Source organism: Mixophyes fleayi, chromosome 1 (genome assembly GCF_038048845.1).
Source record: "Mixophyes fleayi isolate aMixFle1 chromosome 1, aMixFle1.hap1, whole genome shotgun sequence".
Classification (NCBI taxonomy): Eukaryota; Metazoa; Chordata; class Amphibia; order Anura; family Limnodynastidae; genus Mixophyes; species Mixophyes fleayi.
Genome location: NC_134402.1, coordinates 37,907,333 through 37,934,184, shown reverse-complemented (window position 1 = coordinate 37,934,184; position 26,852 = coordinate 37,907,333). Strand labels below are relative to the sequence as shown.

Below are 26,852 nucleotides of genomic sequence, written 5' to 3'. Positions count from 1 at the left end.
GACTAAGGTGGGAAAAAAAACAGTGTGTGCTCATCAGGTTAGTAACAGAATATGCACAAATACCATAGTATTATAGAACAACTGGTGCCCTCTCAGACGCCATTATCTGGACATTTTAAATGTACAGATATGCAACCTTGCTTACATACTATAGTCCTGACCTTTTAATTTAAAGTGACTAAAAATAACTTTAACATCTATACGTATTACTCTAAGTCTGTGAGAATGTCTCGGGAGTAAAAGTGAACCTGTCATGCAGTGCTGGAGACTAACACATCACTGGTTCATATGTACCTTTATAGTGTACATCACCTGTAATGCTCTATCACTTCTTTTCTGTCTCCTTTCCACCAGTCTGGGGCTGTCAGAACTGCTCTTATTTTCCATCAATGCGGAAAAGTTTAGACCTAGTTACTGCATACCTGACAGCATTCCGGATCAGAGATTAATGTCAAACTATGTCCTGGCTGATCTGTCCAAACCACACCCACATCCACCAAAGTGACGCCCATTTGGAGAGGAGGCCACACCCATTTCCCTACATGCCACACCCCCTTCAGCTGACAAATGTAGGGACTAGACTAGCCAGTTTATGATTATTGTTAGGATAATGGTCCTTTGACACCCGCATATCCTTTTTATATGGCACCTACATAGTATGCAGAGCTGTACAGAGACACTATTCATTCATAACAGCCCACTGTCTAGCCTATCATTCTTTTGCTTTTTGTGGATCTGGCAAAATCGGGATCGCAGAATAAGTTGGCATTTTGTGTTGAATTTTATAACTATTTTTTTATTTTATTTTTTATTTGTTTGGGTTTTATATAAACTTTTATCCACTTTTTGTTTAACTGCAACTTCTATCAATCACTAGTTGTACAGGTAGCCCACATCTAATCCTGGCTTGTACCTCTGTGATCTATAAATCCTCCTAGTGAGCAGAATGTAACCTGAGTGAGTGGTTTACGTACCAGGTATCTGTGGGTGTGTAAAGTGTCCCTGCAGTACAGCCCTGTGATTACTCTTGTTTGTGCCCTTCCCTGTTGACGCAGCAGCCAGCAGGATTGTAAAGCTCAGCAGTCTCTCTCCCTCTCCCCTGCTCGGAGCTTCCTGGCAGCTGAGGAAGATGGGTTTAACATTTCACCACTAAACCCTCTGCTGTGGATTATTATCCTGCTAAAAGATGAGCCTGTTGAGTCGTGAGCTGAGGTCCTTCTAGGCTCCCCAAGACTGCTGGAATCTGTTCTATCATGGCTGCACCCCCATTGCTCTTCTTAGTGGACAGGTGTGTATTCAACAGTGCAGAAAAGTTAAGGACAACTTCTACATTTTACACAACTACATTTATTAGTTTGGTTTTGGTTGTATTGTCCAGTTGATTTTGAATTGTTTTTTTTATTTTCCCCTTTAATCTTATTGTCTTGATAGTATAAAGTTTGCTGCTCAGTGGGCATGAAGACTCTTAATAATGTTTAATGAGTAAAAGTGTTTGACACTTGTCCGTTCCGAGTCTTTGTTTTGTTTGACGTTTTGCTTATACTTGGCCTGGTAAGGCTTACAGGAATGTTTTTTTGCTGCTTTATATATGTTTACTTTACAGTAGATTGTGTGATAATGTGAAACTTTGATCATTTGTGTGTTACAGATCCAATTTGAATTGCAAAACTTCCTGTTTGTATCCTCCTCTTGGTGTTTTTACACGCAGGATATAGACAGATATTTTAACGTTGGATATTTTGACTGGTGAAATGTAAGACGATGAGACATTGATGTTCAAAAGGGGGACATCTAATCTTTCCTTTTTAATGTCTGGTAAATCCTTATTCTGCTGCTGAGATATTGGTTATGCTATTGTACAATGCACATTGTCCCTGACACCAGTGTATTATGTATTACTTACAAAGTAACACGCATTAGAAGTGTCATCAATGTGTTCTTCTGGCTTTTTTTGGTCCCTTTACATGCACTGATAATTGATCAGAGCTTGCACAATCCATTATGGTGAAGTTATAAGCTTTTGCGGAAACGTAGAACTTATGCCAAAGTTTACTCCCGGTCAAGGCATTTAAAGCGGGTGGGGAGAATGGTTAACTTGTGTTTCACCCATATAAAACATTGCTTAATATCATTCATAATCCGTGTAAAATGCTCTATAATTCGTGTTCGATATTTATAGTTGACTTTGTGTGTTGTATGCTTCTCCAATTAAGATGGTTTATAGTTTTGCTGTCTATGTAGATCAGGGAATTTTAAACTTTTTAGGACACAAACAAAATTGTCTGTGTATCGGTGTTGTGATTGGTGCCTCATTTATTATTTAATAAGGTTTTTCTTTTTAGCGAATTTTCTGTCAAGTATTATATTAATAAACAAAAGGAATAGGAAATTGGGAATTATACTAACTTGTTTTTTTGAATATGAAGTAATAGTGGTAAGTACACAGGATGATCCACTGTAAATGACTAGGAAACATACTCCTAGATACCCGTGAGCCATAGGTGAAGTTCTGATGTAGAGTTTTGGCTGTAATGAGCTATATCTCTTCTAAACATGACTGTTCCCACAAGGCCAGTATAAATGCTGCAAAAACATTTTCATACATTGATATACTTATTGGTTGCAGGGTTTATTTAAAGGCTCTGAACTCAGCAGTGCCTGGGGAATTTTCAGAGGACACTAGTTTTCAAGTGCAGGAAAACCTATATCTCTCTCCCTTTTTGTCAATCTTTATTTACTGCCTTTGCACTCATTAACCTTTTGCTTTTGCCCTAGTAATAAATCATTAATCAGCTTGGTTACATAAATTATTTAATTATTTCTATGTTTGTTACCAAAGGGGCAAACTTCATTTTTACTGTCTGCAGTAAAAAGTTCACAAAGTTGATCTCTGCTGTGGAACTTGGCCTGTGCACTGCGGTTAGTAGGCTGGTGGTAATAAACCTTAGTTCCATGGCTTCACTGACGAGCTGTCGTCCTGCTGATTCTGTAACGTGACTGTTGGCTACTTGCAGGGCATAGGCAAACCGAGGGGGGGGGGATTCCTAGTGCCTGGAAACCCCCCTCCAAGCCTGGGACACTGTATAATTGAGGTGGCTGGACCCTGCCCCCGTTTCATACGGCTCTGCTTGAAAAGGGAGAGCTGAGTGCACCTAACAGTAGTGCACGCAGCATTGCCCATGTATATTATAGGGATAGGAAGAGTTGGAGAGCAGCCAAGCACTGTCTAATATAGCCACGCCCCCATGTATGCCGGTCATGCCCACTGGTGGCGTGGTGGGGAAACCCCATCGCAAATCCTGCGTTTGCCCCTGCGGGGGTATATATATATATATCTATCCAGTTTAGAGGCTGATGAAATAACCATGACAATGCAGCCCATCCGTTCAATAGGTGACTGGCATGTAGGCAGACGATGTGCCTGTTACCTATGTGATTGCCTTGGTAGCTAGTGAATTGATGGGTGGCATGGTCAGGAAGTGTGGGGCCGCTCACTGGTTGGCAGTGTGTAGGCGACCGCTGCGCTTTAAGTTGTTTTTAAATGTGTTGGTTACATAGTACAGAACCAAACGGTGATTACCAGTCCTGTAAAGACCGTCAACTGCTTGTGGTGTGAGCACACTTCTGATAAATGCGATGTAAATAACAGGTAATATATGATTCTGAAATACCAACACCTCCTCATACCCCCGTTCTCCGTCTCTACACTGCATGTTAGATCTTGTAGAAAACCATGTAAAATATATTCTTGCCGTGTATTATGTATAACCTTTAGTCTCTAGTTCCTTTCACACTCTTCCCCCCCCCCTGTATTTTGCAATGTCATAAATGGTCATCTTAATGCTTTAGTCACTCATCCTACAATGCTTTGTCCATTTGTCACTGATTCCTTTTCTCTTACCGGGTATGTTATCCACATTGTCGCCCATGATCTTGCCTCCTCGAAGTCCTTCTAGATTACTAGTCTTCATGAACCCTGGCTCCTGCCCTATTGGACCATTTATGCCGTTGTACAAGCGATGGATTTAGGCGCCGTGTAGATTCGGGGCCTCTTACCAAGCTGACATTTTTGGCATTAGTTAGACATTGAAAATATTCATAATTTTAACATTGTAAATTCTGGTTCTTCCCAATGCAAATTTAATGGACCACTGCTAGAACCTGCCCCCACCCCACTTGCAAAACACACTTTCTCCAAAATCTTGCCGGGTAAACCTCATATCTCAGGTGCTTTATTTTAAATTAATTTCTCTGTAAATGGAAACGAGTCCTCCTTCAATTTCCAGACTTTAGCTTGGCCACTGGGGCATAGGTGCTATGGTTGTTATTCAGACTATTTGTTCCTAACCTGTAATATAGACCAGCTCATTCCAGGTAGTAAATGCAAATATCTAGATACAAGGTTTTGTTTGCAGACTGATATATGCATCGATGTTTTACAGAGCATAGATAGGAAAATAAAATAAAATGAATCTCCGCTTATAACTTGACTATACCCTGTGTAATTTTAGCGTCTGCAGCCTTTGTGTACAGAAACAATAGCAGTGAAGTGTTTAGTGTTTCCATACACACGGTTTGTTTGTCGCACACACTTTACTTTTGTGCTGGATGTGAGCGTTTATCCACTCATTGTTACACTTGGGTAAGTTCCTGGGGCTTCATTGGTAACCAGTAATACTATTTGCATTTCTTTTCGCTGGCTTGAGGCCTGGTGCCACGTGGAGGAAACTCTCCTGGAAATACCTGTGCCACGTGACGGACACCTCTGTTGGCACAGATTTTGTAGTTTTATTTCTTGGAAATAAAGAAAAATGTCAAATTAAATGCTTAATGTGGATGAGAAGTGGTGATAATATTCTTAGAAAAGTTAATTAGTAGATATAATTTAATAGTCTTCATAATCCTATAGCTTTTGATACCATCCTCCCTCGTTTCTCTAAATTTGCTTTCAGTGTTACTTTTGCAGGTCGTCTTGCATTTGCCACTGGTCAGACTTTCTTACTTTTGTAGCAGAAAGCCAGGTCACCCATGTAACATAATTACCCCCTAGCTTTATAGAACCACTAAACCTGAACTTTGAAACTTTCAGATAAGTCATGAAGGTAAAATACATTATTCAGTGTTAATCTGTCTGCTGCACTGTGGCTCAGATTACACTCCATACACAATTGGATATCTGAAGGTTGGTGCTGATGGGGGCCTAATAAGTATACCTTGAGCTACTGTGACAGTACTGACCTAGCCCCTATTCATGAATAAACCAATCGGTGCAAGTCTGCCCGCCTGTCAGTCTCTCTGTGTCTGCTTTGTTAGAGAAGCATGGCCACCTGCTGCAGGAAGTATTTGGCATAGTGAAGGAGAAATGCTTAAGTATTGGTATGATTCAGGTCCGTTCTACACGAAGATTATTAATGCAAAAGCATCAGGACTTTCTGGATTAGTTGGCATACTGCGTTGTAAGCCTCCCTTAGAATATATGTCCTGGGAAAATTGGTTTAGGCTCTTTTGCATCACAAAGTGTCGATTGTGTCTTCAAAGATAAAATTGCTTCAAGTTCTTCCTAACACCAGTCCACTTTCCCATTATTATTTTTTTGTTCCACAGTTAGTGGTGCCGGCTACAGTCGTCCCAAAAGCTGTCTTGGGTCATACCGATCTCCGTCTTCTTGCACTGAATTTGTGACTACAACCTGGCACTTTCTTTGAGGCACTGCTCTCCCCTTTTCCCTGTGCATCCACTTGGAATCATTGGTGAAAATGAATTAAGACATTATGGGGCATATTCAATTGTTTAGAATCCCCGCGGTGTCAAAACTATTACTGTTATTATGGTAATAGTAAGCTGTATTCAGCTCGCAGCTCCCTGAAATCCAGCGAGAAAACTACCGTAATAATGGTATTTACGCGCACTATTACCGTAATAACGGTAATAGTGCGCGCGTCTCGAGATTTTTGGCTATAACGCCAACAATTGACTATGCCCCGATGTGTTTATTCTAAGGGGGGTATTCAATTGTTGCTCCGGGCGCCGCCGGAATGAGCGCGTTAAAACTATTACCGTTTATACGGTAATATTGCGCGTAATTACCGTTCATACGGTAATTTACTCGCTCAATTGCAGCTCGCTGCTCAGGGAGCTGCGAGCTGAAATTGAGCGAGTAATTACCGTATAAACAGTAATAGTTTTAACGCGCTCGTTCCGGCGGCGCCCGGAGCAACAATTGAATACCCCCCTAAATGTTTGTTGGTTGTGATATCATTGTAGTGAAGCTATAACCCTGAAATGATGTCTTGGCTGCTGTAAATCCTATTTTTAATTATTTTTTTATATCATGCTATTCTGTATAATTATCATTTGGAATGGGAGAAATTATTTCAAGTCGGCTGTGACATTTAAAATAAGAATACGGCTTCGTGCAGCTGTGTCAACTCTGTAATATTAAAAATAAGTTATTACCTCTGTGAAAAGGTGTGTGTCGGCAAACCACAGAATGTACCTATATATTTGATTTATGAATAATGTTGAGTGCTATAATTCTACTTGAGGTGTGTATTTGAGTTGCTGACTGTAATCGACTCCAGATTCAATGAACAATGAGTCTGTTTGTGGAGTAAACACTTTTTTTTTTTTTTTTTTTTATTTTACTATTTATTCTAATTGTCCGTTTTCCATAGCTGTAACTATCATATTAGGGCCTGATTTATGTTGGTTTTGCATATGGTTGGAACTATGCACAAGTTCTGTGCACTTTTTTTTTAAAATGCATGTTGCGTCCAAACATGAATCGGGCCCTAGGGGGTAAATTTATCAACCTGCGTGTTTGGAAAAAGTGGAGATGTTGTCTATATCAACCAATCGGGCTCTAGCTGTCATTTTGTAGAATGTACTAAGTAAATGATAACTAGAATCTGGTTGCTATAGGCAACATCTCCACTTTTTCAAACCTTGATAATTTAAAGTGACTGAGTAACGATTACTGACAGACATGTTGGTGGTTCCAGTTTGAATCCCACCATCTGCTTGTCATCTTGGACCATTGGATTGTCACCCTGTGTCCCAGGTTCCACAGAACTGATTGTAAGCTTTAAAAAGCAGCGAAATCTGGACTGTAAACAGAAGAGCATATTTGGGCTTTTTAAACTGGTGTAAAAGGGATTTACAAGTGTTGCTGGAAACTAGTTGGTTGTGTCTGCCCTCCAAATTTGGATCCAGCAGCATTCATTACATCACTACATCTAAATCAGGGGTGTCCAACCTTTTAGCTTCCCTGGGCCACATTGGAAGACGACGAGTTGGTTTGGGCCGCACATAAGATACACTAACAAGAACGATAGCTGATCATCCCAAAAACATAGAAAACATAGTTAACATATATATATATATATATATATATATATATATATATATATGTGTGTGTGTATATATGTTAACCCGTGCATGATACTCATGCATTCTAGTCAAATCAAGCTACTTAAGGTGTTAAAAAGGTTCTTGTCATGCATTTGGGCCATAGCCCAGGCCTCCTCAGGGGAAGAGCGTTACTTCCCGACGCAAGCGCCCTTTTTTAACGTGGTTTTGTCCACATGTCACCACCTCATCCTTCATTTTTATCGCCACATCTATCCAGATGTCTATCCAGACACAGGGATCTCTCTCAGCAGTCCTGAGTATCGCACTCCTCTCACTCTGTCACCCCCAGCAACCACCAACCACTCCCCATTGTCACTGCCGGCAACCACCAACCACTCCCAACTGTCACTTATCCTTCAAGAAATATATATATATTTTTTTTAAGTCTTTATAAACACTTAACAATTAACAAATTAAATTAAAAACATCTTAGTATACCAAATTTCAGCCCTTTCTGAATTTTTTTTTTTCCACACACACACTAAGAATTTAGTAGGTCAGTGTATAACTCCGCCCATCAGGTGGCGCTGCAGACAGACTAACACATGCCACTAAGCATTTATATTATAGATATATATGAGAAAAAAAGTGATTTTATATATATATCTTTTTTTTCAAATCCCCCCTATACTTACCTTTCAATCGCCCTGTTCAAAAAATCCTCTCTAGTTATTATACTATAATCACTTTTTGTATTGTTTCGATGCAATATCAATAAAGTGCATTTAAGCCAGGCATTGTCTATCGGGGTGCCTTGACCAGGCCTGCGGTACCTGACATATACATCACTCTGACCCCAAATTGGGACCTATTTTGCTAATTACTCAACTTTTAATCGGCTTGTTCTCCTGTCCTCTTCTCTTCTTTTCTCCAATTCTGTGCTGCTGATTGTTCTTCTCGCGTGGGTGACTCCTCTGTGCTGCGCTCCGCAATGGATGTTGTGCGTGATGACATCACGCCCGACATTCACTGCGAGCACCGCACGGAGGAGGAGACAAGGGAGGGAGCCGGAGTACCAGCTGACGTGGTAAGTATTTTCTCCGTTTTTTTGCAGGATTTTTTTTTTCCGTTAACAGTGCTGCCCCCTTGCTACAACCAAAACTCCTTCTGGGCCACATTTACAGGCGTGCCGGGCCGCATGCGGCCCGCGGGCCACGGGTTGGACAACCCTGATCTAAATATTAATATGTGTATTTTATATAATTTAATTTGTATATGCAAAAATGGCAGGAGCTTATTTAGAAGGGAGGTTTTTTTGTTTTGTTTTAAAAGTTATAATTGTAGAGGAAAATATCTTTCCGTTTATGCACAGCAGATTTTCTGTCTTAAATGCTGTTGTGAATAATATATATATATATATATATATATATATATATATATATATATATATATATATATATATATATATATATATATATATATATATATATATTAGTGTGTGTTGTTGATATTCAGAGTAGCACCGCACACAGAGAGTAATATGCTGCTAATTTGGTGTAAATAGGCTTCAGTCCAAAACGGAAGAAGGCCTACAACAATTGGAGAAAGGTAACTCGTGTTAAGGTTCTTTGTTAAAAGCTTCAGTAGATACAATGTCCACAAACACTTATAACTTTATCTAATCAATAAAGCGAGAAATGGATCATATCCCAAAGGGTTGTGGAAAAGATGGCTAACAGCTGTTTAATGACGACTGATATGTCATGCAAGTTTTTACATTGCAAGCAATATCTTGCAATAAGGCTTGATGCAAATTAAATTTTTTTAATTAAAAAAAAAAAAAAAAAAAATGCAGGGCTATATGTACTAAGATCTAACCACCTGACCCTCCCTTGTTACACATTTGGCCCCCATTACCGCTGTTACCCACTCTTTTCTAATCCCTCCCCAGTATTGCATCACCCCCCCCCCCTCCCATATTCCCTCATATAGTAGCACATTTTCCCACCCCCATGTAACTGTCTGACTTACACAATATATGGCTGTGCCACAGTTTGTGCATCAGTGATGTATCCTGGTGATAGAATCCGGAGTACTTCTCTGACTGGTTGTTAAACTTCTTCGGTTACTGTCGGCTCAGAATGGAATTCTACACTTAATAGATTTCTGCTATAATATTCTAACCATTTTTTTTGCTCAAGACTGTTGCACGCTAGGAATCCTTTACCAGGCTGTAGATGTAACCTGGTATGGAGTATATATTGGGAACTAGGCACAATTGAATAACAACAATGATGACGTTCTTTTTGGCAGTTTTCCATTGTTCAGGTTTTGAAACAATACTTGTGTTTATATGATTGTGCCCTATAGCTGTTTGTAGTTCCTGAAATACCTGTTTGCTATATAAAACTGGAAATCCTAGACATTTGACAAAATGAATAAAGTATTTTACATGAGCTTACCATGACCTCTCTCCAATATTGAATTTCCCGTGTGTATCAATGTTTCTGAGAGACACCAATTGAAACTGATATTCTCCACGTCAGCATAGTGTATGTTAGTGTTTTCTACCTGAAGATATGTCTTTCACCGATTGTCTTGGTGAGCCAGGCAGTGAACTTGTGGGTGATATTTAAAAGGTTCAAAGTCACTGCAGTCAAATATAGTTATGCTGTAACTAGATTAATCTTTCATCCGAGTTAACATTTTTCCAGGTTAGTCACTGTGAGGCTACATCCCAGCTTCCTTTAATATAAACATGCGTCAGATATGCTCCTAAAATGCCTCTTAATTTCATCTGACTGTTATTCTTTTAAGTCATTTCTTTTTTTCCCTGTAGGAACGTCTTACGTTAGTTTTTCGCAAATGTTTGTGTAATTCAACAGGTTGTCACCATGCTGGCTTTGAAAAACTACAAGGAGCTTATGTTGACGTCATAATGGCTATTTAAGGATTCAACTCCATACTTGCCAACTCTCCCGGAATGTCCGGGAGACACACAATTCGGGTCGGACTCCCGGGAGAGCAGGCTATTCTCTCGATTCCCGTCTGGCTCTGCAAATTAAAGGGAGGGGGCAGGGCTTAGTGGCACCGTGTACATGTCATTGTGGCCCCGCCCCCTAATTTTATTGGCAAAAAAGTTATGACTGCTTTGGGGGCGGGGCTAATTACACTATTCTTTGAGCCCTGTCCCCACACATCCACCTGCCTCCTGGACCTCCTGGGACACAAGTTGCCAATGTTGCAACCATGTTCAGCATAATATCAAATCAGTGCCATCTTAATAGCATTATAGGCCCCTGGGCTAAGCAGTGCACAGGGGCCCCTACATACACAACAACTCACAGGAATAAAAATGTAAATTATCGATAAAATTAAGTTTTATATTTATTGGTCATGTTTCTTTAGCTCCCCTTTATCTGTCTCCCCTGTTTCACATTGTGCCCTCCGGCATGCTGCTTTTGCTACCCTCACGTTTCTATTACCTTCTGTCTTCTGATTTCTTCTCTTCGGTCTTCTGTCTCGCTTGTTGTGGCTCTTCGATGCCGCCATGAAACAGATAATTTTCTAATTTTTTTTTTTCTGGGCCCTGCCTGAGACCTCTAAGCTCATAGGGCCCCCGGGCAATTGCCCAGCGTGGCCATGCGGAAAAGCACTCTCTGATCCCAAACCTCATGCTGGATTTTATCCATCCTTAATTAGTATTATTCTTTTATATATTATAGTCTGTACATATTTATTTGCTCACAACTAAACTGCGTCGGTCCATTACATTGGGACGACTCCATTTTTATTACGTATCCTTTTGGCGGGGACAGTCATTCCCGCGTTCCAGCTGCCATACCGGTGCTGTTGGTGGTTCTAAGGTGTAAAGTCCTTTAGAATGGTCTATACCTTTCTAACTAACTTTATTATTTTCTGCATTTAGGAACATATTTGCCCGTAAGAAGAGTATCCAGGGGAAAGAACAGAATGACCTCGGCTGGAAGTTGTTTGGCAAAGTCCCACCTCGTGAGAGCGATCTGAGGAAAGTACAAAAGGTAATTGTTGCATTTTTACCTTTTACTTCCTACTTATCCTGTTCGGAGAAATCCCCATCGTTGTGCTCAGTGAGATTCTTTTGTGTTCTGTTTACCCAACTCATTTGTGGCTTCTCGTAAGATGACACTGGAGACGCCTAATGTGTTTCTGCTGTTTGCTCATTTTAATGAAGCATGATGTAGTCAAATCTTCATTTTAAACGCTCTTCCCATCAATAGTTTTGACAGTCATATAAATCTGTCTGGAGAAAGGTGGTTTGGTCATCGGGACGTGTGCCTGAACGGAATAAATATTTTGAGTAAAATAAAATCTGCAACCAGTTAAAAACTAGCTGAAGGACGTGAATCCCTGCTTATAACAGTGGCTAGCTTCAAGACTGACCTATAAAGAATCTAAAGGGTAGGCCAGAAGATATGGAGTCCAGTTGGGACACTTTACACCTCTGTTGCTGCCCCTGTACTTTTAGTGGTGAGAGATTTTAATAGTGAGACCAATCTGCAATCTCAGGGGTGCTGCCTAATGTCTTATATTGGACAGCCAATACTTTACCTTTGTAGGTAGACAATCTGTTTCTTATTTTGCCTATTCATAGGTGGCAGAGACTAGCCTCCTATAAAGGGGATGGTTGTCTGGACCTCCTGCCAACGTAAAGGATGTTGTGGCATCTCCATCCGACGAGAGCAAGTTTGGGCTTTCTGTAAAAGGGACGACTGTTCTGCAGTATTGCAGCCCTTTAGTAATGAGGGGAATACACAAGGTCCTCTCTGGTCCCTCCAATCCTAGTCTAGATCAGCTGCGACTTATGCACCTATTGTGGTCGACATTTCCTGGATGTAATCACAGAAGGATACACTTGTATATAGGTCTGAACCCATCTCGCTTGTGTGTCATCAGAGATGAAGTCCTCTAGATAGACTGTCCCTATCTTTTGTGCTGGATCTCGCAGCCCTCCAAGGTACTTGGAGTATGGGGGTTGGTGCACATGGCATGGTAGGCTAGGTCTAATGGTTCTTGGAGTCCATAGGATCCATATCTAGCTAACAGTTCAATCACATTCCCATGGGAGGGATCCTTGGTGTTCTCAGGGTGAACAGAGACTTGTGCAAACACCTGTCCTAGTTCACAATAGATTGAAGGAAATTTCCCTTTCTCATAGGTCACGTTACTTAATGTGGTTGGGTGATCATAAATGAGTTAGTTGTGCCATAATGGTAAATGTTACATAGCTATATTAGAGCAGCAATTCTACATAGGATATATGGCTGCTATATACAGTCAGTCTGCTACACAGACACAGGCTCACAGCTCTCACCGTGTCATGTGATGGCAGAGGGGGGAGGAGAAGGATATCGCATTGCAGACAGAGCTCAGAGGGGCATTCCAAAGCTGCCCTGCTCACTACATGTGACATATATTTCTCTGTTATCCCTTTCTCTTAGGGATTATAAGCAGAGATTGATTCAGTTTGCCAATTCTAGATATCTTACAATATTACAAAGCAAGCAATTTCCCCAATGGTGCCACACCATGTACTCGATAACCTCATATCTGCCACTTCTAAGATTGACAGAAGGACTTTTGGGCTGACATAAGATCTATCGGATGGATATGCCTTTTAAGAAACAATATTTTCAGTCTTTTTGTTTCTGAAGCTCTAGGAAGATAAAAATCTGTGTCTATGATGTAAACTTTAGTTTTTTTGTTTTGGATTCCAACTTGTTTTCTTTCTGTTCTAGTTTGACCAGGTATTTTTATGCTAAATGAGGTTGTACACTTTGTGTTTTTGTCTTTTCATTGTGTTATGTCTTCATATCTGGGTGTAGAGGCTTGTAAGTAACGTGGTTCAAACGTGAACATATTCATGTCTGAGCGCTCAGATTTGTCCAATTGTCCCAACTGTATGTGCGGGTGGACTGGTTATGAATCCATTTATTGGCCATCAAGAAAAATGGCTGTATCCAAACCGGTTTCCCCCTATATTTCCTGACCAGTAGACCCCTTTAAAAGGCAGCTCAGACTTCAATGAAGTTTGATGTGGTGTTTAATACTGTACATAAAAATTTATATAAAACTTTTAAATCTAAAATGTATAACTTTGTAGAAAGTTTGCAGATATTATATAGCACCAATACAAAGTGCATTATTGGGATCCTTATTCTTCTGAAATGTGTCCATTTTTCTGTGTATAAATCCCATAAATTAAATATTCTAATATGCTACCTTGTGAAAGCCTTGCAAATCCTATATAAAACAAAATAAAGTTTACTTGGATAGATTAAAAAAACGTAAAAGGTTTATTCTTTGTGAAAATTATGCATCTCTCAAAACATGACAATTGGACTGTCATGAAAGGGTGAAAGACGTCCGATCATAAAGGGAGTAGTAAGATAGGTTTAGATGCTCAACCCAAAACGTATCTCGCTGAAGCTTGGACAAAATCTAGCTCTTTGTCCACTTTTAGCAGCACATTAAAAGCATGTTTTATTTCTGTGCCTTGAAGCTTCCCTGCAGCTTTAAAAACATCTAATAAATTTAAATACTTTAAACTGCAGTGTGGTGGCACATTGGTTAGTACTGCTGTCTCTCGGCGCTGGGATCATGAGTTCGATTCCTGACCCAGAGTCTTATCTGTGTGGAGTTTGTATGTTCTCCCCGTGTTTGTGTGGGTTTGCTCCCATAATCCAAAAGCATACTGGTAGGGTAATTGGCTGCTGGCAGCAGTAACCCTAATCCATTTTTGCACTATGAAAGACATTTTGCGTTTCCCATGTTATCTGCTATATTGCAGTTGAGAAATGAAGTCTTTCATACATTTTTTTTTTTTTTCCCTTTGTACTAAATCCCCACCCTAACCAATACTAGTCCTTCGGTGTTGGGGTACCACACAAGATCATTATTTGTAAATGTTCTTGTAGATTTTAGGCATGCTACTGAAAAAACAAGTAAACAACCCTATATGTAGAAATCCCAAGCATTCTGGGTAAATAAACCTATATTTGGAAAGACAAGGAAGTATACCGGTGTATGAGATTGGGTAGCATATAATAAGCACTATCAGCAATTGTGAATAAATTAATAAACGGCAAAGGAGTCTGTGCTGTCTCAATTATTAATAATGTCTATTCCCAGAACATCCATTTATTGGTAAGATTCAGTCCTCTGATATGTTCATACATGTCTGTGCTAAGACCCGGGAGTGTTATAAAGAATGCGTGCTCTGCTCCATGTGATACTCACAGCTGTACAGCCTTGTATGCACAGGGTTTATTTTGAAGTGTTTAACGTGTGTTCTTAAAACCCCTTGAATGTGCTTTGATGCGAATAGCACCCCAAATACTGTAAGTAACTTGAACTGTACAGTCACTTTCTGTCAAGCAAAGTAGAACCTAGGCAAAAGTAGCACAGCCAGCTATGCTGTACTTTCTGACAGGCGTTCACCGGGCATTTTATCAGTTTCAACATTGACGCTTGGGGGACTGTAGGAGCTCTCCTAAAGTATTTAGTACACTATGCTGCGGGGAGGTTTGAAAATAACATACTTCTGACAAAAACGCGTACCAGGATTTTTCTATGCTTAAAGTGGCAATCCCATGAAAAAACCCTGTCTGTATATTTATTATTTATTATTTTTTTTACAAATCGTTTTGGCAGGCTATTAGAATAATGTTGTGGCGTTTTTTTTTTTTTTTTCTCTTCTGGCAGCTATTAATGATTTATTATTCTATATTACCATGGCAACCACAGTCACACAGCACATGATGTAATGAGCAGACAGGGTGTTTGTCTGCACAGTGGCCTTCTCCTTCTCCCCCCTCTGTCATCACATGACATGCGGTGAGCCTGTATCTCAGTAGGAGACTGAAGGTGTCTGTGTCTGGCAGCCATTTTTGTTTGCCAGACAGAGAGCTTTTGAAAAAGAGATAATGATTTGTAAGATGATGGCTATGAAAAATGACAATCGGATTCATGCTTAACTTGCTATTTAAAGAACAAATAAATGTGGGATTGCTGCTTTAATAGGCTGCATTTTTTGTTTAATACTCATGCATATGAGCCCTAAGGTAAGTACACAGACTATTCTGGATACCTGATGTTACAAGTGTTTCTGCAAACAGATAATTGCCTACAGCTATTTAAGTTATGCTTAATTGTACTTTAAATTGCTATGTCAACTGCCATTTAGCAATCATCATACGTAATAAAAAACGTATTATGCTTTGTCTGTGGTTTAAAATTACCTGTTGTCCAAATTAACATTGATTCAAGTGAAAATTGCATTAAATAATAAGGTTCCAACGTTGCTAGAAAATTTAGAAAAAGTTTGCATTATTTGTACCCGAAATGTTATCTGATTTGTTATTCCTCAGAACATTGTGGCTGTGTACTTTTGCCGTTACTACAGTCTAAATCTCTGCTCAGTTTTCCTCGCACCTCTACGGGCGTGAGGAGAAATGAGCGCAAATTGTCTCCGGAATGCCCGCGAGACACTTTGCGATTAATTGAATTCAGTGTTACATAATTGTATGCATATAAATTGGCATACTACAATAATGTGGGCAGCAATTAGCTGTCATTTTCTACTGAGATGATAAAATTAGTTTAAATATTGATGCAAGACAAAGCATAATAGCTTCCTGGGGCCTGAGTGTTTAGATGTTTGGGCAGCACGGTGGTTAGTGGTTAGCACTTCTGCCTTATAGCACTGGGGTCATGAGTTCAATTCCCGACCATGGTCTTATCTATGAGGAGTTTGTATGTTCTCCCCGTGTTTGCGTGGGTTTCCTCCGGGTGTTCTGGTTTCCTCCCACACTCCCAAAATATACTGGTAGGTTAATTGGCTGCTAACAAATTGACCCCAGTCTGTGTCTGTGTGTCTGTGTGTTTGTTAGGGAATTTAGACTGTAAGCCCCAATGGGGTAGGGACTGATGTGGGTGAGTTCTCTGTACAGCACTGCGGAATTAGTGGCGCTATATAAATAAATGATGATGATGGTGTTTAAGGGCCAATGAGAGCAAAGGGTCTGTGTTTTGCCATTGTTTCAATGCAATTATAATTTATGTAAATAAACATATCAGAGCACCAAATAGTGTCATCATCTGAATAGCAAGTTCAAGTAAACAATTAGAAATACAGTTAAATTACTTGTAAATATACAAATAAGTTTTATGACTAGACAGTTGTCTGTATAAACAGTTTACAATTGTCATTCATTTTATTAGCTTTTTAATTGAAGCCTTTCAACAACGGGGCTATGAGCAATCAAAACGTATTTACATAAATTATGTAGGAGATTTTGAAGCAATGACATAATTATTGAAGAGTGCTGCAGTCTTTCAGTCAGTACTCTAATATGTAGAGTCCGGGGTCATGTCCTCTGGCACTCACAAATCTTAGAGGCAGTCTGTCGACCCAAAAAGAAAGTCTAGGGGGTAAATGCATCAAGCTATGAGTTTGAAAAGCCAATCAGATTCTAGCTATCATTTATTAAGTGCATTCTACAAAATGACAGCTAGAATCTGATTGGTTGCTGTAGGCAACATCTCCACTTTTCAAACCCGACGGAAAAAACTCTCCGCTTAATTAATTTACCCCTAGGCGGGGGAAGGAGTTTTACAATAATTAGTAGTCAAGTGGAAACCTCTAAATGCGTTTGAAGCCATTTGATTTCTATTGTCATTGGGTTTCTTCAAATTCCATCGACTTCTTCTCTGTGAATGTGTTTGAAGACCTTGCAATGTGTTTTTTTTTGTTAACCACTGTTGTACGTCATAATCCTCTCTACATGTTAACATGAAAGGTCAGCACACTGACTATCCTTAAGGGCAGCAAACACATTGTATGCATATTGATCTTAAAGGTTACTTGTCACTGACACTTATTCAATTTTGCTGTTGGAATTTCTATTAAAAATATATTGCTGTATCCGCACTCTGTTTTTTGCACTCTACAGTATAAGTGGTGCAACTTTTTATTCTTGCAATACAAACAAAACCTAAACCTTTGTATCGTGATACAGGTTGATCACATCTTGCTTGTCGCAAAAATATTCTTCGTAGTAAACCCTAAAGGTTATACACACCCTTAAAATATGCAAAACATAGCAAGCACTGTGAATCTGCCTTGAAAATTTGCACACAACATATGAAATTACAATGACGTGACTTAGCTTTTTTTCCTATTAAACACCCTGTTCGATATTTGTGACCCAGTAATCTCCTCTGTGCTTTCCACTTATCAGTGTTTAGTTTTAGTTGTTACATTTTAATTTCTATATCAATCTGTACGGTGAGGAGAACGGTTTCAGTCTCCATTGTGTGGCAAAATGAAAGTCTTCCGTAGATGACGTTTCTCTACCTTATTTTCTAAAAATAACTATTTAAAGCACAGTTTTCTAAACCTACACCTATATATCCCACCTTTTATGCTGGGAGAACAGCAAAGGTCTTTTTGCATTGTAAAAACTTTTATCTCAAAGGCCGTACCAATGTATAGCACATTACTACCTCTTACAGTATTTTAATAATTGAATGCAGAGACAATATTTGAGTCAGCGAAAGGATCAGCTGTAATGAGCCGGAGGAGTTCTAGATGAGACTTAAAAATAGATCTGTACCGGTTGCAGACCTGGTTAAACAAGAGACAAATAAACTAGAACTGCTGTTTTAATAGAGCCTTTATGTTGGATGCCAAGTCTTGGCGAATGCTTGCTGTTTGTTTAATATTTCCATTAATGCATTCTCCAGTCTTTGCTATGTGCTTTTCATAAGACTTCTCCAACTTGTAAATTTTGAAGCCTCCAAATTTCACGTTGTCGGTCACGAGCAACAAATGGCAGACAAACCCATTCACCCTACTAGATGGCTCATATATGGTGTGTATATATAATGTAATACACCTTCATGTAACTTTATCACCTGAATGGAGAGGCCTTTCAATATATCAGTCGCCACTTCTACTAATTCTAAGATTTTTTTTTTTTTTTTATTTATTATTAAATGGGCAGTGTCTACAATCGATATAGTTAGGCTTGGATTGTAACCGGACCCTGGTCTGACTAGCAGGGGGCCTTCTGGCTGAACTTACTTAGCCTCCCTATTTACTAAACTCAGTCCTAGGGGATTTCCTAGTGCCTGGAATCCCCTCCATGCCTGGGGCACTGTATAATTGAGGTGGCTGGACCCTGCCCCCGCTTCACACGGCTCTGCTTGAAAAGGGAGAGCTGCGTGCACCTAACAGTAGTGCACGCAGCATTGCCCATGTATATTACAGGGATAGGAAGAGTTGGAGAGCAGCCAAGCACTGTCTAATATTATAGCCACGCCCCCATGCATGCTGGTCACGGCCAAAAATCAATTCCACCATTCACCCTGTGGTATTACATGCAGCCTCTGCGCTAGCTGGTTGTGGCAGTCTAGTGTGATCTTGGGGATACCATGCCCCCTGGTAATGTTAACCAGACACCGTAAAGATCAGCTTGGGGCTGGTTGTTTTTAGTATGGGGAGGAGGCAATATGGTGCCAGCAGTGATTTTGATTTATTTTCCATAAAATACACATTTTTGGAATCATGAGCGTTAATTTAAAAATAAAGTCAAAATTAGTTATTGTTAGAAAGGGATTTCCCAAGAAAATGTCAAATTTGGGTGGTTAGAGAAAATCTGGTATAGATAGACCCCTATATAAATCCTATTGTTTTGACTTTCTTCTATTACTACTTCCCTTTTTTCTTTATATTTGTTAGTTCTGCTGTATTTTGTGAGCCATCAGCCTCTATGGATACATATAAACCTTATGTCAGCGGTTCCCAAAGTGTGCGCTGCGGCTCCCAGGGGTGCCGCTGGAAAGTCAGAAAAAACCCAAAACAAACTCGCCAATCCGCACGGTGCCGGGACCCAGCATCCTCCTCTCTCACGCAGCTTGTCACTATAGTGCCAAGCTGGGTGAGAGAGAGGGAGAATGCTGGGTCCCGGCACCGTGCGGATTGGTGAGTTTGTTTTTTGGTTTTGTTTCTGACTTTCCCGCGGCAGAGGGGGCAGAGTGAGGAGGGACAGGGGGCAGCGGGACAGCGTGAGAGGGAGCAGAGGAGGGAGGCAGTGTGAGAGGGAGCAGAGGAGGGAGGCAGTGTGAGAGGGGGCAGAGGAGGGAGGCAGTGTGAGAGGGGGCAGAGGAGGGAGGCAGTGTGAGAGGGGGCAGAGGAGGGAGGCAGTGTGAGAGGGGGGCAGAGGAGGGAGGCAGTGTGAGAGGGGGCAGAGGAGGGAGGCAGTGTGAGAGGGGGCAGTGTGTCTGGATGTAGAGGGGGCATTTTTACATACAACTAAATAAGTATTTCTGTCCTGACCTAAATACTTATTACATTTTTTTTGACCCAACTACTTCTAAAACAGAACTGCTCAGTAATTATTTTGGAGGGGTGCCTTGAAAAAATTTTGGAGACTCTAAGGGTGCCGCGAACTGCAAAACTTTTGGAACCACTGCATTATGTGCATTTTGTTTATTTCCATATGTTAGTGCATGCATTGTTAAAAAGAAAATAAAACAAAATAGGTGCATCAGGGTACTTGGTAGGTGTTAACGCCCCTGGTAAGTTTTACATCCATAAAGATTTATAAAAGTTACTCCTAAAACTGGATGGCAGCAGTGTACTTCTGATGTTACAGCTACCTGATGTCAGGGTCTTGTTCTCCTTTTGTCTGTAAACTCAAACTGTGGTGCACATGTTTATTTTAAGGACTATAAGCGTTCAGTATAGTTGGCAATATAATAGAATCATCGGATTTGTGCATGTGTACAAGTGGCCTCCAACAGCTTTGTACCCTACAGAGATTCTGCGGCATGTAGGATCTGTCATCACAGGATGTCAGCTTATAAGCAGCAAGTTAGCTTATAGTGGCTTATTCCAGTGCCACAGAAGCAAAACAGATGGTGAAATAATTAGCCACGTCATTCTTATGGGAGGTGGTGGATGGTGGGGAACTTTTAATAATTCTTAAATCTTCCCTCAAGAGTGGTTTTAACAATTGATGAAATTCCCTCTCCTCTCTAGGGTTTTGCCTGGGACTGATTTAACTTTCTGACAGTTTGCAGAATCTTCGTTTCTCTGTCTGGCCAATCAGATTTGGAGTATTGATAAAAAGAAAAGGGTCATGTTTGCATAAAAATGTCCAACACTCTATAGAAACCGTTGCTGTTAATATGGTAACAAACATCACTGTGTGTCCTTCTGCTGCTGCTTCCTCAGAGTCTGAGAGGGGTTAATCCACATCTAGTGGTCCAGAGAGACAGGAGAGCTGCTGGTGCCTCCTGCCATTCTCTGTGTACAGCAAGACATGAGAGGGGAGGCTGGCGCTAGATGATTGGATGTACTCTATCTGCAGCTGATTGAAATGGCTGTTGCAGCCAGCTCTCCTGTCTCCCTGCCCTGTGATGCAAGTGACGGGCCTCTGTGGGGATCCTGGTAATCTCCAGGCGTGATGTGCTAGCTGGCTGCTGCCGGCGTTCTGGGATGCTTCTCTGCAGCCGCCTGTCTCTTCCGTGCAGGGCCTCTTATGATCAGGATGGGGCAGCAGCAGATTCGGTGTCTGTGAGGGGACTGCAGCTTTCATGGTAAGTGAGTCTTGGCCAGCATCACTACCCTGTGTCCTGGTGACTTACTAGGTGTGACTGTCACAGTGTAACAATGTATGACCGGCCCTGTGGTATGTGGGTCTCCTTATTACAGGTGACCTTGTTGGGTGTGGATGCATGAAAACCCCTCCTCACTATAGTTATTTCCCATTTGTTTCTTCAGGTTATGCTCTCACTACAAGGGCAGCTTCAGTACAGGGTGTGTATATATGTGTGTACAGTATATATGTATTATAGGGTATATTTCGGCTACACACTCCCCTTCAAATATGCGAATAGCTGAAATTTCTTGTTTCTGTTCAGCAACTTGGGCAATTGTTTACGCTTTAATTGCATTCCTTTTGACTTTCATTCTATAGGTTTTATGTGCTTGCTTCATTTGTCATGTATTTATTTTTTATACCTTGTATTTTATTAGTGCATTAAATCGTTGCTTTATTTTTTTCTACCGGAACCAGACAAATGTTGGATGAGCGTAAAATATTCTTGCTGGTTTGTGTTTATTTATATGATGGACTTTTGCAATACTGCATTATTGGCAGCATATTTTGCTTAAGTCTCTGTAAATAAAAAGTGCCCGTCATCAAAATTAGCTGTGACTGTCAGCTGAAAGTGCTCCCTGTTTTATGATCCCTTACAATGTGGCCTGGCGATGGACCCGCTTTTATGCAAGAAGCTTGTGTAACGGGGAGATATATACGGCTAAAGTTTTATTGAGGTGCTTTTTTTTTTTAAGCCTTTTATTATTTGAAGGGCTCTGTTCAGTTTCTTCTTAAACTTGCACAGTGCCTTTCCATGTGATATGTCTTGTATAATTAATGGGAGTGTGAGACTGTATTCCATCCCATACTGTAGATTCTACAATTCCAATGACTGAATCAATAGAGATATTTTGTCTTGGAAAAAATAAATTTGATTTGTCTTTCACACACTCTTTTTGCTAAATGCCCTTTTCTATTAAAATACAATGCAGTTGACCAATGTTTCACCTTGTACTTTGAATGTAATACAGTCAGCTCTTAATTCTGAGAGCCTTCATATATTGCACTTCTGTTATCTGTGCACTGTCATAAAAAAGGAACAAAGTTTTAGCTCTGATTGAGTTACGCTCTGATATATCCAAGTCATTGCTGGACTCCTCCCAGGTGCCAGGGAGCCAATGCGAATAAGAAATTATGTCTGGTGTCGTCTAACTTTTGAGCGTCCTTTTAATCTAATAGACTCCTAAAATATGTATTTTCTCCACTGCTGGACATCCGGTGTAATGTAATATACTAATGATTATAGGTGCTGAGGCCAATGCATATGTGTTTTTGACTCTGCATTTTCTTGGTGCATTAATAAAGGGCAGCTTCAAACACTGAACACATCCGCAATAGGCACATAGTGGTGCAGTAATAAAAAAAAAAAAACAAAGAACAATATTTCCAAAAATTTACTTTATTGAATGTATTGGAGAGCTTGTTTTAACAGCACAGTAGTATAACTTACTGCTATCAGCAGCGTGCTTTTACAGTACTTTTTATCTTGATTTTTAAAAGCTTGTGAGAAATGCACTAATTTATTACAGATTGTCTCTGTGCCTTTGCCCTTAATCTGGCTACACACGGGCAGATCCTCTTACGTGTCTCCGGCATCGGACAACCGGATTGGTGTCTAGTTTGTTCACAAAAATAGGTGGCCAAGTTGGATGAGATTTGGCCCCTGGGCAAACAGTATGATCTTCTCCAGGCCACGTTTGCAGTCAGTTTCCAACTGAATTTACCAGCATGCCCGCTAGTAATCCATTCCGTCAGTCGGGCCTCACGTTGTATCAGGCCAGCTGTAGTCTGAACACTTTGTGTAATCTGTCAGATTGACAGCAGGTCAGAGCTCGCTGTGACTGATAAACCTGACCGTGTTTGTCCAAGAGGTCTGTACGGATTTATTTTCACTTTCACTAGACACTCCGATGCCGTGTCAGTGACTACTAATTCATCATCAATCATCATTTATTTATATAGCGCCAACATATTCCTTAGTGCCTTACAATTGGGGACAAACACAGTAAACTAATAAGCAAACTGGGTAAAACAGACAGAGGTGAGATGGCCCTGCTCGCAAGTTTACTAATTGACAGTAGAAATGTTTAACGAGTGACCACTTTTGGGCCATGCTTGCTCTATATTCAGGGACACCCCTCCACTGTAGTCTATAAATGGGAGTTCCCCCTCTGTTACCATTTATTCAGCTCCCAGCACATGCTGATGGCATTCAGGGAAGAGCTCTGCTCAATGCAGGGGACTAACTCTCTCTCCTAGCTATTCAATCATCTAGGTACCTGAGGGGGTGTGCAGTGTGTGGGATAGATGATTGGCTGTCTGTCCAGTCACCTGACACTTATAGTAATCTCCCACCACGCCGCTGTGGCAATGCTACCTCCTTGGCACGCTGTCAGAGCATTGGTACCAGCAGCTGAATGAAGGCAAGGGATGGGCACTTTTTATTTGTACATTTATTTTGTAGGCAGCAATAACTGCACTGATTATTTAAAAGACCAAACTGCGAAACCTATTGATCAAAAATAAAAACTGCTATTCTATCATCCAGAGTATTTGTTTCCCTTCCAAACTAATACAGATTAAATTTAGAATGTTATGTCTCCTCTTGTTTGTTTTTGTTTGTATCTAAATGTGTAAATGAACGTTCTGCCGCTGATGCACACCATTATCACAATGGTTTTATGTAGAACCAGGATGGGGATACTGATGGGTAACGTGGTATAGCACAAGATTGGACTTTTCGCTATGCCGGTTAGGATTATATGATGAGTTATATACTGTTTATATATGGATATAACCTGTCAATCATTATCTCATATTGCAAGCACTAACTGAGGGAAAGGCACGCAAAAATAATATTGTCTTAGATGCGTAATCTTCATTTTGTGTGTCTATCCCCAGGAATATGAAGAGAGGATAAATCGAGCTTCAAAGTCCCCGTCTCCCAAGCAGAACGTGAGGAAGAGCCTGGTGTTTGAGCCCTTGTCAACAACTGCACTGATATTGGAGGACCGGCCAGCGTGAGTGTTTATTTTATGGCAATTTTATGTCCTTCCTGTCCGATCAAAGACCACTGGGGGATGCAGAGAAAATCTTGTCTGTCAGGGTGACCAAGCGTTAGTAAATTTACTGACCGTAGTAAATGTCACATTTTTACCCATTGGTTAGAAAAGAATGGTGAGTAAAAATCAATACTCCCCAATCGTCACTACAAGAATACACATAGAACTGTATTAAGAATGATGAGATTAAATATTTTTGCAGACCTTTCATTGGAAATCCATCAACCCCATTTTGTTGTAGATTATATTTTTTTTTTTACTTTCATTAGTGGGATTAAAAGTAAGACGGCATAACAGGTTTGTTAAAAAAGACGCCGACCGTTATGAAGTATAAAATTGTCAGTAAAAATATTTGTAAGTGTTGGCAATCCTGCCTCCTAATTTCTGTCTATTGTCCTACCCTAATGCCAGAACTGTATAGGAATAATATCAAAAATGTGTGTCCGAATTTACTCTTATTAGTCGTATTAATTTGGATACCATAGAAGATGGGCTAATTAAAATGATTTATTAAAAAAATGAAAGGGCCACAACCAAAAGGGAAAAATAAGACAATTGATGAACTTTTCAGTGTGCCATGGTGTTCTAGATAGAAACATAGAATTTGACGTGAGATAAGAACCACTTGGCCCATCTAGTCTGCCTAATTTTTAACCTACTGCAAACTCGGAACCTATTTGATCCTTTTAAGGCTATCCTTATGTCTATCCCAAACATGTTTAAATTGCTCTACTGTATTAGCCTCTACCACCTCTGATGGGAGGATATTCCACTTATCCACTACCCTCTCTGAAGTAATTTTTTAAAAAATTTCCTCTAAACCTACTTCCCTCCAGTGCCAGTCCATGTCCTTGTGTTCTAATACTTCTCTTCCTTTTAAGGATGTTTCCCTCCTGCACCTTGTTGTTGTTATTATTATTATTATTATTATTATTATTATTATTATTATTATTATTATTAATATTTATTTATAAGGCGCCACAAGGCATCCGCAGCGCCGTACAGAGACAAACAAAATCACAATACAATGGGAGACAGTACAGTAAACAGTAAGCACAGCAACTCAGTACGCTCAATGCACAGCTAGAGAGGGCGGGGAAGGGGGAGCGAGGATCTGCAAACGACGGGGCCCAAGAAGGAGGGCGCGGAAGACAGGGAGACCCCCAGGGGGGAGGAGGGAGCGAGAGTGGACGTGGGGTGAGGACCCTCGAGGAGGAGGGCTAAGTAGCTGGAGAGCAGAGTTAGAAGTGGTGGAAACAGGAGGAGAGATGGCCCTGCTCAGAGGAGCGTACAATCTAAACCCTTAGTATATTTAAAAGTTTCTATCATGTCCCCGTTCCCTTCTCTGCTCCAAACTGTACATATTAAAATGATGAATAGGTCACCCCTCACACAAAGCTGTATCACCAAGGTCGTGTGTCTCTGATATGCAGGATAATGAGCCCATTAATAAATATATGGTGACCATTTTGGTACGTTGAAAAATTGTTGGGCTGGATTGTCACCCAGTCTTAGGCAGATACACCCACTAGCTGGACGAAGCTTGCACACACAGTATTTCGTGGGCGGTTGCTGATATATGTACAGCACTTATGTTTATATTCTGGGTTCATGGTACACAATGACTGCAATTTTCTGCCCCAGCAGTGGTTTTAATCTCTTAGTCTGATAGCAGCTCTGTAGAATGAAAGTCACAGGAGAGCTTTCAGTTATAGCCTTGTGATGGATTTATAAACTAAACATGAATTGTCTGGCTGAGATGTATTGTAGTGTATGTGACTGGGTTTATGATGAGGAGAAATGTCACTACAGACAGCTTTTTGTTTTTCTTTTTTAAATCCTGGTGTAGTTCATCTGCAATGTATGTTATCTGTGGAACAGCACACAAGTGTGTGGGTTATATTAAAAGATGGTCAGACTTGCTTTTTCACCTTTGTAGATGTCTAATGTAAAATATAAGAGATGAATTCGTAGGGCAGCACGGTGGCTCAGTGGTTAGCACTTCTGCCTCACAGCGCTGGGGTCATGAGTTGGATTCCTGTCCATGAACTTATCTGTGAGGAGTTTGTTATGTTCTCCCCGTGTTTGCGTGGGTTTTCACTGGGTAATCTGGTTTCCTCCCACACTCCAAAAACATACTGGTAGATTAATTGGCTGCTATCAAATTGACCCTACAGAAGTGGAAGTTGCTTAATCAATTTATAGGCTCATAGCAGGTGCTTGAAAGGGTGGGGTTATCCTGAAAGGAACAAACACAGAGAAAAATCCCCTAGCACACTGCTATAGCCAGCAAAGGAGCTGCCATTTCTACTTGTGCATAAAAATGCAAAAGTGTCAGTTGTACACATTTGCAAATGTATGTTAAGTCACCCGCCACTCCACAGCGCTTTTGCTAATAGGGTGGTCCTAACGCTAAACATTGAGAGTCCCATATATTTGGGCCATACATATGTGTTTTTAAATTGAGCTAACTTACCAAGAGGTACCCCAGAAGCCTCCAAATCAAATTGACCTTTGTCTGGGTGTTTGTGTATGTTAGGGAGTTTAGACTGTAAGCTCCAATGGGGCAGGGACTGGAGTGAGTGAGCTCTCTGTACAGCTCTGCGGAATTAGTGACGCTAAATAAATAGCTGATGATGATGATACTACAACTTTTTGTTGCACCACCTTAGACACAGATATATGGAAGATGTTTTACTTGTATGTGAAGACTGTGATGGAAGTTAATATAGCT

The 26,852-nt window shown here is 40.4% G+C and overlaps 1 protein-coding gene across 2 annotated transcripts in view; it reads left to right on the top strand.

Moving 5' to 3' along the window:
• TBC1D14 (TBC1 domain family member 14) overlaps positions 1 to 26,852 on the top strand; it is a 68,176-nt gene that overhangs the window by 20,657 nt on the left and 20,667 nt on the right. Inside the window, exons 1-3 of one of the 2 annotated variants that reach the window (XM_075194464.1) lie at positions 928 to 1,288; positions 11,279 to 11,390; positions 23,958 to 24,076. In XM_075194464.1, coding sequence (XP_075050565.1) covers positions 1,254 to 1,288; positions 11,279 to 11,390; positions 23,958 to 24,076 — 266 coding nt within the window. In that variant the 5' untranslated portion in view covers positions 928 to 1,253. Of the gene's footprint in view, positions 1 to 927; positions 1,289 to 11,278; positions 11,391 to 23,957; positions 24,077 to 26,852 lie in introns of those variants that run through there. The other variant, XM_075194459.1, reaches the window with a different exon arrangement.